At 45.7% G+C, this 13170-nt stretch overlaps 1 protein-coding gene and 1 long non-coding RNA gene across 5 annotated transcripts in view; one reads left to right on the top strand and one right to left on the bottom strand.

Annotated features, from left to right (window-relative positions):
* LOC110503021 (putative sodium-coupled neutral amino acid transporter 10) overlaps positions 1–13170 on the bottom strand; it is a 53070-nt gene that overhangs the window by 3880 nt on the left and 36020 nt on the right. The window contains exons 12-15 of one of the 4 annotated variants that reach the window (XM_036960710.1): positions 9627–9824; positions 8921–9340; positions 8711–8812; positions 8105–8125 (exon numbers count right to left, since the gene is read on the bottom strand). In XM_036960710.1, the coding sequence (XP_036816605.1) occupies positions 8105–8125; positions 8711–8812; positions 8921–9340; positions 9627–9824 (741 nt within the window). The remainder of the gene's footprint in view (positions 1–8104; positions 8126–8710; positions 8813–8920; positions 9341–9626; positions 9825–13170) is intronic. The other 3 variants (XM_036960711.1, XM_036960712.1, XM_036960713.1) reach the window with 3 other exon arrangements.
* The window catches only part of LOC110502943, a 21192-nt gene extending 8022 nt beyond the window's left edge, over positions 1–13170 (top strand). The window contains exon 4 of the long non-coding RNA XR_005039235.1: positions 12545–13170. This is a non-coding gene — a long non-coding RNA (uncharacterized LOC110502943). The remainder of the gene's footprint in view (positions 1–12544) is intronic.

Below are 13170 nucleotides of genomic sequence, written 5' to 3'. Positions count from 1 at the left end.
CACTAAGCGCAAACCAGATGGGGTGACATATCACTGCAGAATGCTGTGGTAGCCATGCTGGTTAAGTGTGCCTTCAATTCTAAATAAATCAGACAGTGTCACGAGCAAAGCACCCCCCAAACCATCACAACTCCTCCTCCATGCTTCACGGTGGGAACCACACATGCGGAGATCATCCAATCACCTACTCTACGTCTCAAAGACACGAATGTTGGATCAGATCAAAGGACAGATTTCCACCGGTCTCATGTCCATTTCTCGTGTTTCTTGGCCCAAGCAAGTCTCTTCTTATTATTGGTGCCCTTTAGTAGTGGTTTCTTTGAAGCAATTCAACCATGAAGGCCTGATTCACGCAGTCTCCTCTGAACAGATGATGTTGAGATGTTTATTTGGGCTGTAATCTGAGGTGCAGTTAACTCTAATGAATTTATCCTCTCCGGGAGAGGTAACTCTTTGTCTTCCTTTCCTGTGGCGGATTATTAAACATAAGAATGAGTGTGAGGTGTTGTCAGAACCCAGCTTGTGAGAAGTGACAGAGAGCTCTTATAGGACTAGGGCCCAAATAATAATAATCAATAATTTTGCTCTTTATTTAGCAATCTTACATATAAAACCTTAAATTGTTCATCAAAAATTGTGAATAACTCACCACAGGTTAATGACAAGGATGTGCTCGAAAGGATGCACATAACTCTGCAATGTTGGGTTGTATGGGAGAGAGTCTCAATCTTATATCATTTTCCACACACAGTCTGTGCCTGTATTTAGTTTTCATGCTAGTGATTAGAGGTCGACTGATTAATAGGGCTGATTTCAAGTTTTCATAACAAATCGGTAATCTGCACACCGATTATGGCCGATTGCATTGCACTCCACGAGGAGACTGCGTGGCAGGCTGACTGACCTGTTATGCAAGTGCAGCAAGGAGCCAAGGTAAGGTGCTAGCTGGCATTAAACATATCTTATAAAAAAAACAATTAATCTTAACATAATCACTAGTTAACTACACATGGTTGATGATATTACTAGTTTATCTAGCTTGTCCTGCGTTTCATATAATCGATGCGGTGCCTGTTAATTTCTCATTGAATCACAGCCTACTTCGACAAACAGGTGATGATTTAAAGAGCGCATTCACGAAAAAAGCACTGTCATTGCACCAATGTACCTAACCATAAACATCAATGCCTTTCTTAAAATCAATACACAAGTACAGTGGGGAGAACAAGTATTTGATACACTGCCGATTCTGCAGGTTTTCCAACTTACAAAGCATGTAGAGGTCTGTAATTTTTATCATAGGTACACTTCAACTGTGAGACGGAATCTAAAAGAAAAATCCAGAAAATCACATTGTATGATTTTTAAGTAATTAATTAGCATTTTATTGCATGACATAAGTATTTGATACATCAGAAAAGCAGAACTTAATATTTGGTACAGAAACTTTTGTTTTCAATTACAGAGATCACACATTTCCTGTAGTTCTTGACCAGGTTTGCACACACTGCAGCAGGGATTTTGGCCCACTCCTCCATACAGACCTTCTCCAGATCCTTCAGGTTTCGGGGCTGTCGCTGGGCAATACGGACTTTCAGCTCCCTCCAAATATGTTCTATTGGGTTCAGGTCTGGAGACTGGCTAAGCCTCTCCAGGACCTTGAGATGATTCTTACGGAGCCACTCCTTAGTTCCCCTGGCTGTGTGTTTCGGGTCGTTGTCATGCTGGAAGACCCAGCCACGACCCATCTTCAATGCTCTCACTGAGGGAAGGAGGTTGTTGGCCAAGATCTCGCGATATATGGCCCTATCCATCCTCCCCTCAATACGGTGCAGTCATCCTGTCCCCTTTGCAGAAAAGCATCCCCAAAGAATGTTGTTTCCACCTCCATGCTCCACGATTGTGTTCTTGGGGTTGTACTCATCATTCTTCTTCCTCCTAATACGGCAAGTGGAGTTTAGACTAAAAAGCTCAATTTTTGTCTCATCAGACCACATGACCTTCTCCCATTCCTCCTCTGGATCATCCAGATGGTCATTGGCAAACTTCAGATGGGCCTGGACATGCGCTGGCTTGAGCAGGGGGACCTTGCGTGCGCTGCAGGATTTTAATCCATGACGGCGTAGTGTGTTACTAATGGTTTTCTTTGAGACTGTGGTCCCAGCTCTCTTCAGGTCATTGACCAGGTCCTGCCATGTATTTCTGGGCTGATCCCTCACTTTCCTCATGATCATTGATGCCCCACGAGGTGAGATCTTGTATGGAGCCCCAGACCAAGGGTGATTGACCGTCATCTTGAACTTCTTCCATTTTCTAATAATTACACCAACAGTTGTTGCCTTCTCACCAAGCTGCTTGCCTATTGTCCTGTAGCCCAACCCAGCCTTGTGCAGGTCTACAATTTTATCCCTGATATCCTTACACAGCTCTCTGGTCTTGGCCATTGTGGAGAGGTTGGAGTCTGTTTGATTGAGTGTATGGACAGGTGTCTTTTATACAGGTAACGAGTTCAAACAGGTGCAGTTAATACACGTAATGAGTGGAGAACAGGAGGGCTTCTTAAAGAAAAACAAACAGGTCTGTGAGAGCCGGAATTCTTACTGGTTGGTAGGCGATCAAATACTTATGTCATGCAATAAAATGCTAATTAATTACTTAAAAATCATACAATGTGATTTTCTGGATTTTTTTTTAGATTCCGTCTCTCACAGTTGAAGTGTACCTATGATAAAAATTACAGAACTCTACATGCTTTGTAAGTAGGAAAACCTGCAAAAATCGGCAGTGTATCAAATACTTGTTCTCCCCACTGTATATATTTTTAAACCTGCATATTTAGTGTGAGGTGTTAATTGCTTGCTAACATGAATTTCTTTTAACTAGGGAAATTGGGTCACTTCTCTTGCGTTCTGTGCAAGCAGAGTCAGGGTATATGCAGCAGTTTGGGCCGCCTGACTCGTTGCGAACTGTGTGAAGACCATTTCTTACTAACAAAGACCGTAATTAATTTGTCAGAATTGTACATAATTATGACATAACATTGAAGGTTGTGCAATGTAACAGCAATATTTAGACTTAGGGATGCCACCCATTAGATAAAATACGGAACGGTTCCATATTTCACTGAAAGAATAAACGTTTTGTTTCCGAAATGACAGTTTCCGGATTTGACCATATTAATGACCCAAGGCTCGTATTTCTGTGTGTTATTATAAGTAAGTCTATGATTTGACAGAGCAGTCTGAGGGATGGTAGGCAGCAGCAGGCTCGTAAGCATTCATTCAAACAGCACTTTCCTGCATTTGTCATCAGCTCTTCACTGTGCTTCAAGCATTGCACTGTTTATAACTTCAAGCCTATCAACTCCCGAGATTAGGCTGGCAATATTAAAGTACCTATTAGAACATCCAATAGTCAAAGGTATATGAAATACAAATGGTATAGAGAGAAATAGTTCTATAATAACTACAACCTAAAACTTCTTACCTGGGAATATTAAAGACTCATGTTAAAAGGAACCACCAGCTTTCATATGTTCTCATGTTCTGAGCAAGGAACTTAAACGTTAGCTTTTTTACATGGCACATATTGCACTTTTACTTTCTTCTCCAACACTTGGTTTTTGCATTATTTAAACCAAATTGAACATGTTTAATTATTTATTTGAGACTAAATTGATTTTATTGATGCATTACATTGAGTTAAAATAAGTGTTAATTCAGTATTGTTGTAATTGTCATTATTACAAATATATATTTTTAAAAATAAAATAAAAATCGGTAGATTAAATCGGTATAGGGTTTTTTGTCCTCCAATAATCGGTATCGGTGTTGAAAAATCATAGTCGGTTGACCTCTACTAATGATGGCAGAGAATCCACTCTCACTTACAGTTGAAGTCGGAAGTTTACATACACCTTAGCCAAATACATTTAAACTCAGTTTTCATAATTCCTGACATTTTATCGTTGTAAAAATTAATATCATCACTTTATTTTAAAAATGTGAAATGTCAGAATAATAGTAGAGAGAATGATTAATTTCAGCTTTTATTTCTTTCATCACATTCCCAGTGGGTCATAAATTTACATACACTCAATTAGTATGGTAGCATTTCCTCAAAATTGTTTAACTTGGGTCAAACGTTTCGGGTAGCCTTCCACAAGCGTCCCACAATATGTTGGGTGAATATTGGCCCATTCCTCCTGACAGAGCTGGTGTAACTGAGTTAGGTTTGTAGGCCTCCTTGCCCGCACAGGCTTTTTCAGTTCTGCCCACAAATTTTCTATGGGATTGAGGTCAGGGCTTTGTGATGGCCACTCCAATACCTTGACGTTGTTGTCCTTAAGCCATTTTGCCACAACTGTGGAAGTATGCTTGGGGTCATTGTCCATTTGGAAGACCCATTTGCGACCAAGCTTTAACTTCCTGACATGTTGCTTCAAAATATTCACATAATTTTCCTACCTCATGATGCCATCAATTTTGTTTAGTGCACCAGTCCCTCCTGCAGCAAAGCACCCCCACAACATGACGCTGTCACCCCCGTGCTTCACGGTTGGGATGGTGTTCTTCGGCTTGCAAGCCACCCCCTTTTTCCTCCAAACAGTAACGATGGTCATTATAGCCAAACAGTTCTATTTTTGTTTCATCAGACCAGAGGACATTTCTCCAAAAAGTACGATCTTTGTCCACATGTGCAGTTGCAAACCATAGTCTGGCTTTTTTATGGTGGGTTTGGAGCAGTGGCTTCTTCCTTGCTGAGCGGCCTTTCAGGATATGTCGATATAGGACTCGTTTTACTGTGGATATAGATACTTTTGTACCTGTTTCCGTCAGCATCTTCACAAGGTCCTTTGCTGTTTTTCTGGGATTGATTTGCACTTTCGTACCAAAGTACGTTCATCTCTAGGAGACAGAATGCATCTCCTTCCTGAGCGGTATAACTGCTGCGTGGTCTCTTGGTGTTTATACTTGCGTACTATTGTTTGTACAGATGAACGTGGTACCTACAGGCGTTTTGAAATTGCTTCTAAGGATGAACTAGAATAGTGGAGGTCTACAATTGTTTTTCTGAGGTCTTGGCTGATTTATTTTGATTTTCCCATGATGTCAAGCAAAGAGGCACAAAGTTTGAAGGTAGGCCTTGAAATACATCCACAGGTACACCTCCAATTGACTCAAATGATGTCAATTAGCTTAACAGAAGCTTCTAAAGGCATGACATCATTTTCTGGAATTTTCCAAGCTGTTTAAAGGCACAGTCAATTTAGTGTATGTAAACTTCTGACCCACTGGAATTGTGATACAGTGAATTATGTGTGAAATAATCTGTCTGTAAACAATTGTTGGGAAAAGTACTTGTGCCATGCACAAAGTAGATATCCTAACCGACTTGCCAAAACCATAGTTTGTTAACAAGAAATTTGTGGAGTGGTTGAAAACCGAGTTTTAATGACTCCAACTTAAGTGTATGTAAACTTCCGACTTCAACTGTAGGTACATGGTTGCATAGGGCATCAGTGCCTTAACAGCGCGATTTGCCAAGGCAGGATACTCTGAGCGCAGCTCGATCCAGAAATCTGTCAGTGGCTTCTGATTAAAATCAGTTCTCACAGAACCACTTGTTGCAATTTTGATGAGGCTCTCTTCTTCAGATATAAGTAAGTGGACTGGAAGCAGGGCATGAAAGGGCTAACAAATCTAGTTGTTGGTGTCATCTGTTTTGGGAAAGTACCTGCGTAATTACGCAACCAACTCACTCAGGTGGTTCGCTATATCAAATGTGACATTGTCCGTAAGCTTGAGTTCATTTGCACACAAAATATGATACAATGATGGAAAGATCTGTGTGTTGTCCTTGTTGATGCAGACAGAAAGGAGCTCCAACTTCTTAATCATAGCCTCAATGTTGTCCCGCACACTGATTATAGTTGCGGAGAGTCCCTTTAAATCCTTGATTCAGGTCATTCAGGTGAGAAAAAAACCATCCAGTCGTGTGAAAAACTTGTCATCATGCTAGCAGTCAGTCAAGTAAAAATTATTGTCAGTAAATAAAACTTTACACTTGTCTCTCAATTTTTTTTAAACTTGTCAATACTTTGCCCCTTGATAATCAGCACACTTCTATTTGTTGTAAAAGCGTTACATGGTCGTTGCCCATATCATTGCATAGTGCAGAAAATACATGAGAGTTCAGGGGTCTTGCGTTAACAAAGTTAACCATTTTCACTGTAGTGTCCAAAACGTCTTTCAAACGGTCAGGCATTCCTATGGCAGCAAGAGCCTCTTGGTGGATGCTGCACTGTACCCAAGTGGCATAGGGAGCAACTGCTTGCATGTGCATTATCACTCCACTATATCTCTCTCTTTTGCGCCATCATAGAATTCACTGGCTTGTATGCGAAGCAGTAATGGTTTCAAAACATCTCCTGTCACGTCACTGAAGCGTCATGAAACAGTGTTGTTTGATGAAGATATTGTCTGTATAGATTTTTTGGGCCTTTTCCCCCAGCATTGTCCCAGCCATATCCGCAGTAGCAGGAAGAATTAAGTCCTCCACAATAGTATGGGGCTTGTCTGTCCTAGCCACTCAGTAGCTCACCATATAAGAGACTTCTAGCCCCTTCTTATTAATGGTATCTGTTGCTTTTACACGTCTTACTTCTCGAAAGTCGTCTTAATTCTCGCTCAAATAACTCCTGTGGCTTATTTTTCAAATTGGCATGTTTTGTTTCTAAATGTCTGCGCAACAGTGAAAGTTTCATCGAGTTGTGAGATAGTACTTTGCACATATAACACACTGTGGCTGAGGAAAGGCACTACTCCCAATATAAGTGAAGCCCAAATCAATGTAGAGCTCATCATATTTGCGCCTCTTCGATGGTCCAACGTCCCTGTCTGTTGTTCGGTGCTTTCCCTGGTAAGGGGGCAATAGCTCTTTGGCTGCATCACATTCACAACCCTCAGTGTCCTTGCTAGCTGGGCTAACAACAAATGTAGAATTACTGATGCTAGCATTGAATCTGCTCGTGGAAGCAGAACAACTTGTGTCGTCGACAGGTGCAAGTGAAGTACTGCTGGTAGTAGCAGTATGATGTCCTAGTAGTAGAAGCAGTATGATGTCCTAGTAGTAGTAGCAGTATGATGTCCTACTAGTAGTAGCAGTATGATGTCCTAGTAGTAGTAGCAGTATGATGTCCTAGTAGTAGTAGCAGTATGATGTCCTAATAGTAGTAGCAGTACTACCAGTAGAGCTGGTATGTGTCTCTATGGACACATCTATCAATTGTCGAGCAAACGGAATGAGCAGCAGCTACGTTTGGCTACATACGGACCGTTAATGGAATTCCCGCAAGAGAGTAACGGGTAATGTGATTGGATGTTAATAATTTGACTAGGCTACCTGTATTTGACATTGTGATGTTATTTAGCTGAACACTAGATGGTTTCATTTTATTTTTGGCAGTGAAACGAAGCTACTCGGGCGAGAAAAAAAAAAACTCACCCAAATGTATAGCCCCATTTTGAAATATAAATGTTATTTAAAAAATACATGTGAATCACATTTTTATTTGACGTACCCCCGACGGCATTGCACGTAGTACCCCAGTTTGGGAATACCTGCCCTAGAGCACACAACAAACTATACACACCTCGGCCTAAACATCAGCGCCACAGGTAACTTCCACAGAGCTGTGAACGATCTGAGATACAAGGCAAGAAGGGAATTCTACGCCATCAAAAGGAACATAATAACATTCGACAAACCAATTAGGACCTGGCTAAAAATACTTGAATCAGTTATAGAACCCATTGCCCTTTATGGTTGTGAGGTCTGGGATCCGCTCACCAACCAAGAATTCACAAAATGGAACAAAACACAAAATTTAGACTCTGAATGCAAAAATCTGCAAAAATATCCTCTGTGTACAACGTAAAACACCAAATACATGCAGAGCAGATTTAGGCTGATACCAGCTAACTTACACAATTCAGAAAAGAGCCGTAAGTTCTACAACCACCTAAAAGGAAGCGATTCCCAAACCTTCCATAACAAGTAGAGAGAACGACAGAGCGACAGAAGGCGAGGGATGAGTTCATACCTGCAACCAGCTTTTTTATCACTGTGACAGGAGCCAGTATACAGGAAAAGAAAGGAGAGAGACAAGAGTTAGAGGAGAGAAACCAAAAACCTGATGTGGAGTATCCTGAGTGAATCAACCCAAGTCTGTCTGTCTGTCTGTCTGTCTGCCCTGGTCTGTCTGTCTGTCTGCCGTGGTCTGTCTGCCCTGGTCTGTCTGCCCTGCCCTGGTCTGTCTGTCTGCCCTGCCCTGGTCTCTGTCAGTCTGCCCTGCCCTGGTCTCTGTCAGTCTGCCCTGCCCTGGTCTGTCAGTCAGTCTGCCCTGCCGTGGTCTGTCTGTCAGTCTGCCGTGGTCTGTCTGTCTGTCTGCCTTGGTCTGTCTGTCTACCCTGGTCTGGTCTGTCTGTCTACCCTGGTCTGGTCTGTCTGTCTACCCTGGTCTGGTCTGTCTGTCTACCCTGGTCTGGTCTGTCTGTCTACCCTGGTCTGGTCTGTCTGTCTGTCTACCCTGGTCTGGTCTGTCTTGTCTGTGAACTGTTAACCCTGGTGCTTGTTCTGTACTTCAATCCTACTCTTATTTTTCTTTCTTTAATCTTGCTTATCCTTAGTGCAATTTCCACTACTTTACCATCCATCTTATCCTCCACTCCTCTCTCCTTAACTTCTGGAACAGCAGCCCCCTCTGCTGCCACGGGAACCACTGCTTCAGCAACTGGGGCCACCGGCTCACCTAAACCACATGGTCAAAGGCCAGGTGTCCAACACATCTACAGCCAATCAAATCACCGAGAGCATCTGAAATGATTGAATGTTCTGGATAAAGACCAGTCATACTCACGTTTCCCAGCAACCTCTGGGGCTTTGGCCGCATCAACCAGCGCCTGCTCAGCCACCACATCCTTCCCAACAAGCACCTCTTTCATTGGGGCAATTTTCTCCACTTGCTTTAGGGGTGGGACTTCCTGTTTCTTCCCCGCCCCCGGCTTCTCCAGCACCGCATTGGACTGCACCTCAGCTCCTCCCACTTCCACTTCCTCCTTTTTCACCAACAAAGAAAGTTTCTCCTCCTCCTCTCCTCCCTCTTTATTCTTCACCTCTTCCTGGTCCGCCACTCCCTGACCCTCAGACTCTTCTCCTCCCGCTGCAGGTTGGTTCTCCTCCTCCAGCTCTGCGTCATTCTTCCTCTTCTCTATCTGGACCTCATCATGGGGGATGGGCGGCTCGTGCCGATGGGCCTCCCCGTCAGGTACCGCCACACCTGGAGGAGGGGGAATACACACAGCTATAACACATGGAGTTTCAGGTGTTGCTGTAAATAGTATTCTGACAAACAACCCATCACTAATAGATGATTGCTTTTCTTCTATGTTCTAGTCTAGTGGATTCCCCCTGGTTCTATAGCGTTCCCCCTGGTTCTATAGTGTTCCCCCTGGTTCTATAGCATTCCCCCTGGTTCTAAAGGGTTCCCCCCTGGTTCTAAAGGGTTCCCCCCTGGTTCTAAAGGGTTCCCCCCTGGTTCTAAAGGGTTCCCCCTGGTTCTGTACCTGCATCAGGGCGGTCCAGCTGCACTTCCTCCTCCTCTTTCCTGTCTGGAACTCCTTGTTCAGGTCCTTTGATCTGGGGGGCTTGTTCCTGCTGTCTCTCTACTGGACGGACTGGCTCTAAAGCAGCAGGGGCCTTATGCCTCTCCACCAACACAGGCTTCACCTCAGGCTGTTTCGCTACCACCGGCTTCTCTACTGCTGGGAAGGAACAATTTGTTTGTATGTGTAAGAGCCACTAGATGGCAGCAGAAATCTAAGCTATAAAGAGATGCAACACTAATACATCTCTAATACGGACCTACAATACAACCTAAGAGAATGAGAAGGTGACAGAGAAGACAGACAGCGACAGAGAGCGAGAGAGACAGCGACCGAGAGAGACAGCGAGCGAGAGAGACAGCGAGCGAGAGAGACAGCAGCAGTCAGGCTTCTCCAGCACCTCATTGGACTGCACCTCAGCTCCTCCCACTTCCCAAGACAGTGAGCGAGCGACACAGTGAGCGAGCGAGACAGACAGCGAGCGACAGCGAGCGAGCAAGACAGACAGCGAGCGAGCCAGGACAGCGAGCGAGCGAGACAGGACAGACAGCGAGCGAGACAGACAGACAGCGAGCGAGACAGACAGACAGCGAGCGAGACAGACAGACAGCGAGCGAGACAGACAGACAGCGAGCGAGACAGACAGCGAGCGAGACAGACAGACAGCGAGCGAGCCAGACAGACAGCGAGTGAGCCAGACAGACAGACAGACAGACAGCGAGCGAGCCAGACAGACAGCGAGCGAGACAGACAGACAGCGAAACAGACAGACAGACAGCGAGACAGACAGCGAGTGAGACAGACAGACAGCGAGCGAGACAGACAGCGAGCGAGACAGACAGCGAGCGAGACAGACAGACAGACAGCGAGCGAGACAGACAGACAGACAGCGAGCGAGACAGACAGACAGCGAGCGAGACAGACAGACAGCGAGCGAGACAGACAGACAGACAGCGAGCGAGACAGACAGCTGCGAGCGAGACAGACAGCTGCGAGCGAGAGACAGACAGACAGACAGCGAGTGAGCCAGACAGACAGACAGACAGACAGCGAGCCAGACAGACAGCGAGCGAGACAGACAGACAGCGAGACAGACAGACAGCGAGACAGACAGCGAGCGAGACAGACAGACAGCGAGCGAGACAGACAGACAGCGAGCGAGACAGACAGACAGACAGCGAGACAGACAGACAGACAGCGAGCGAGACAGACAGACAGACAGCGAGCGAGACAGACAGACAGCGAGCGAGACAGAAAGACAGCGAGCGAGACAGACAGACAGCGAGACAGACAGACAGACAGCGAGCGAGACAGACAGCTGCGAGCGAGACAGACAGCTGCGAGCGAGACAGACAGCTGCGAGCGAGAGACAGACAGACAGACAGCGAGCGAGACAGACAGACAGACAGACAGACAGCGAGCGAGACAGACAGACAGACAGACAGCGAGCGAGACAGACAGACAGCGAGCGAGACAGACAGACAGCGAGCGAGACAGACAGACAGCGAGACAGACAGACAGACAGCGAGACAGACAGACAGACAGCGAGCGAGACAGACAGCTGCGAGCGAGACAGACAGCTGCGAGCGAGAGACAGACAGACAGCGAGCGAGACAGACAGACAGACAGACAGACAGACAGACAGCGAGCGAGACAGACAGACAGACAGACAGCGAGCGAGACAGACAGACAGACAGACAGACAGCGAGCGAGACAGACAGCGAGCGAGACAGACAGACAGCGAGCGAGACAGACAGACAGACAGCGAGCGAGACAGACAGACAGCGAGCGAGACAGACAGACAGCGAGCGAGACAGACAGACAGACAGCGAGCGAGACAGACAGACAGCGAGCGAGACAGACAGACAGCGAGCGAGACAGACAGCGAGCGAGACAGACAGCGAGCGAGACAGACAGCGAGCGAGACAGACAGCGAGCGAGACAGACAGCGAGCGAGACAGACAGCGAGCGAGACAGACAGCGAGCGAGACAGACAGCGAGCGAGACAGACAGCGAGCGAGACAGACAGCGAGCGAGACAGACAGCGAGCGAGACAGACAGACAGACAGACAGAGAGCTAGGGAGAGAGACAGAGCGCTAGGGAGAGAGACAGAGCGCTAGGGAGAGAGACAGAGAGCTAGGGAGAGAGACAGAGAGCTAGGGAGAGAGACAGAGAGCTAGGGAGAGAGACAGAGAGCTAGGGAGAGAGACAGAGAGCTAGGGGGTCATTAAAATGACAGAGAGTTACACACACTGGAGCAAGGACAGTTCACACAGCCTCAGAGGTAGAGATGGAAAGAGGAGAATGGAAGGAAGGCTAGGGAGAGAGACAGAGAGCTAGGGAGAGAGACATAGAGCTAGGGAGAGAGACAGAGAGCTAGGGAGAGAGACAGAGAGCTAGGGAGAGAGACAGAGAGCTAGGGAGAGAGACAGAGAGCTAGGGAGAGAGACAGAGAGCTAGGGAGAGAGACAGAGAGCTAGGGAGAGAGACAGAGAGCTAGGGAGAGAGAGAGAGCTAGGGAGAGAGACAGAGAGCTAGGGAGAGACAGGGACCCATGCTTCCGTTATCATTCATCTGCAATAAACAGGAAACAGGTGTGGAAGTGGATGACTGTATCAGTCAGAGGGAGAGAGAGATAAAGAAAGAAAGACAGTGATAGAGGTAGAGATGGAAAGAGGAGAATGGAAGGAAGGATGAGGCTGTGTGAACTGTCCTTGCTCCAGTGTGTGTAACTCTCTGTCATTTTAATGACCCCCCCTCTTCTCTTACCCAAACCCCTAACCACTCCAAACACCGGCCCTCCTGTCTCACTCATCTCTCCCCTCATTTCCTCTGTCCGTTCCTCTGAATCGTCTCCCTCCATCTTATCCCGTTACAGGAAAGAGAGCAGGCATTTCAGCTGCCCAGGAGAGGGGGAAAGAGAAGGAGAGAGGGAAGAGGAGAGAGAAAATGAAGTAGGAGAGGGGGAGAGAGGGGAGAGCGAGATGGGGGTGGGTGAGAAACCACCGGAGTTTGAAGAGCATCATTCTGGATCCATCAATGTCAAAGGCTGCTCCTCTTATCCTCTACCCCGTCTGTCTAGCTGTCTGTCAGTCAAACATTCAATATATTCCCGCATTGATAAAGGAATTTATATGTTTAAAGTAATGACTAAAGTATTCCACCCTGAAACGGTATAACTGTGTGAAATGTATTAGAATTATAAGGCTATGTGTTAGAGTCATAATTCAACAATGTGTGTGACTAGGCCGTTGTGTTACTATTTTGCAATATGAGCTGGGTAGACATTCAAGGACAACTGAACTGTCGACTTGTGATAAAGATTTACCATGTTGCAGAAGGGTGATAAACAATGTATGTTAACTTTGGAAAAATACAGCCCACCTAAAGAGAGGTGGAGTTTCTACTGATGTGAGTTCTTGTCTGTGTGTGTGAGGTATAAAAGGCTATGTGCATTGTATGATTTTCAGATTACTCTCTGAATAAAGGATTGATCTATTGCAG

This window comes from Oncorhynchus mykiss, chromosome 23 (genome assembly GCF_013265735.2).
Source record: "Oncorhynchus mykiss isolate Arlee chromosome 23, USDA_OmykA_1.1, whole genome shotgun sequence".
Taxonomy (NCBI): domain Eukaryota; kingdom Metazoa; phylum Chordata; class Actinopteri; order Salmoniformes; family Salmonidae; genus Oncorhynchus; species Oncorhynchus mykiss.
This window is presented reverse-complemented; position numbering and strand designations above follow the sequence as displayed.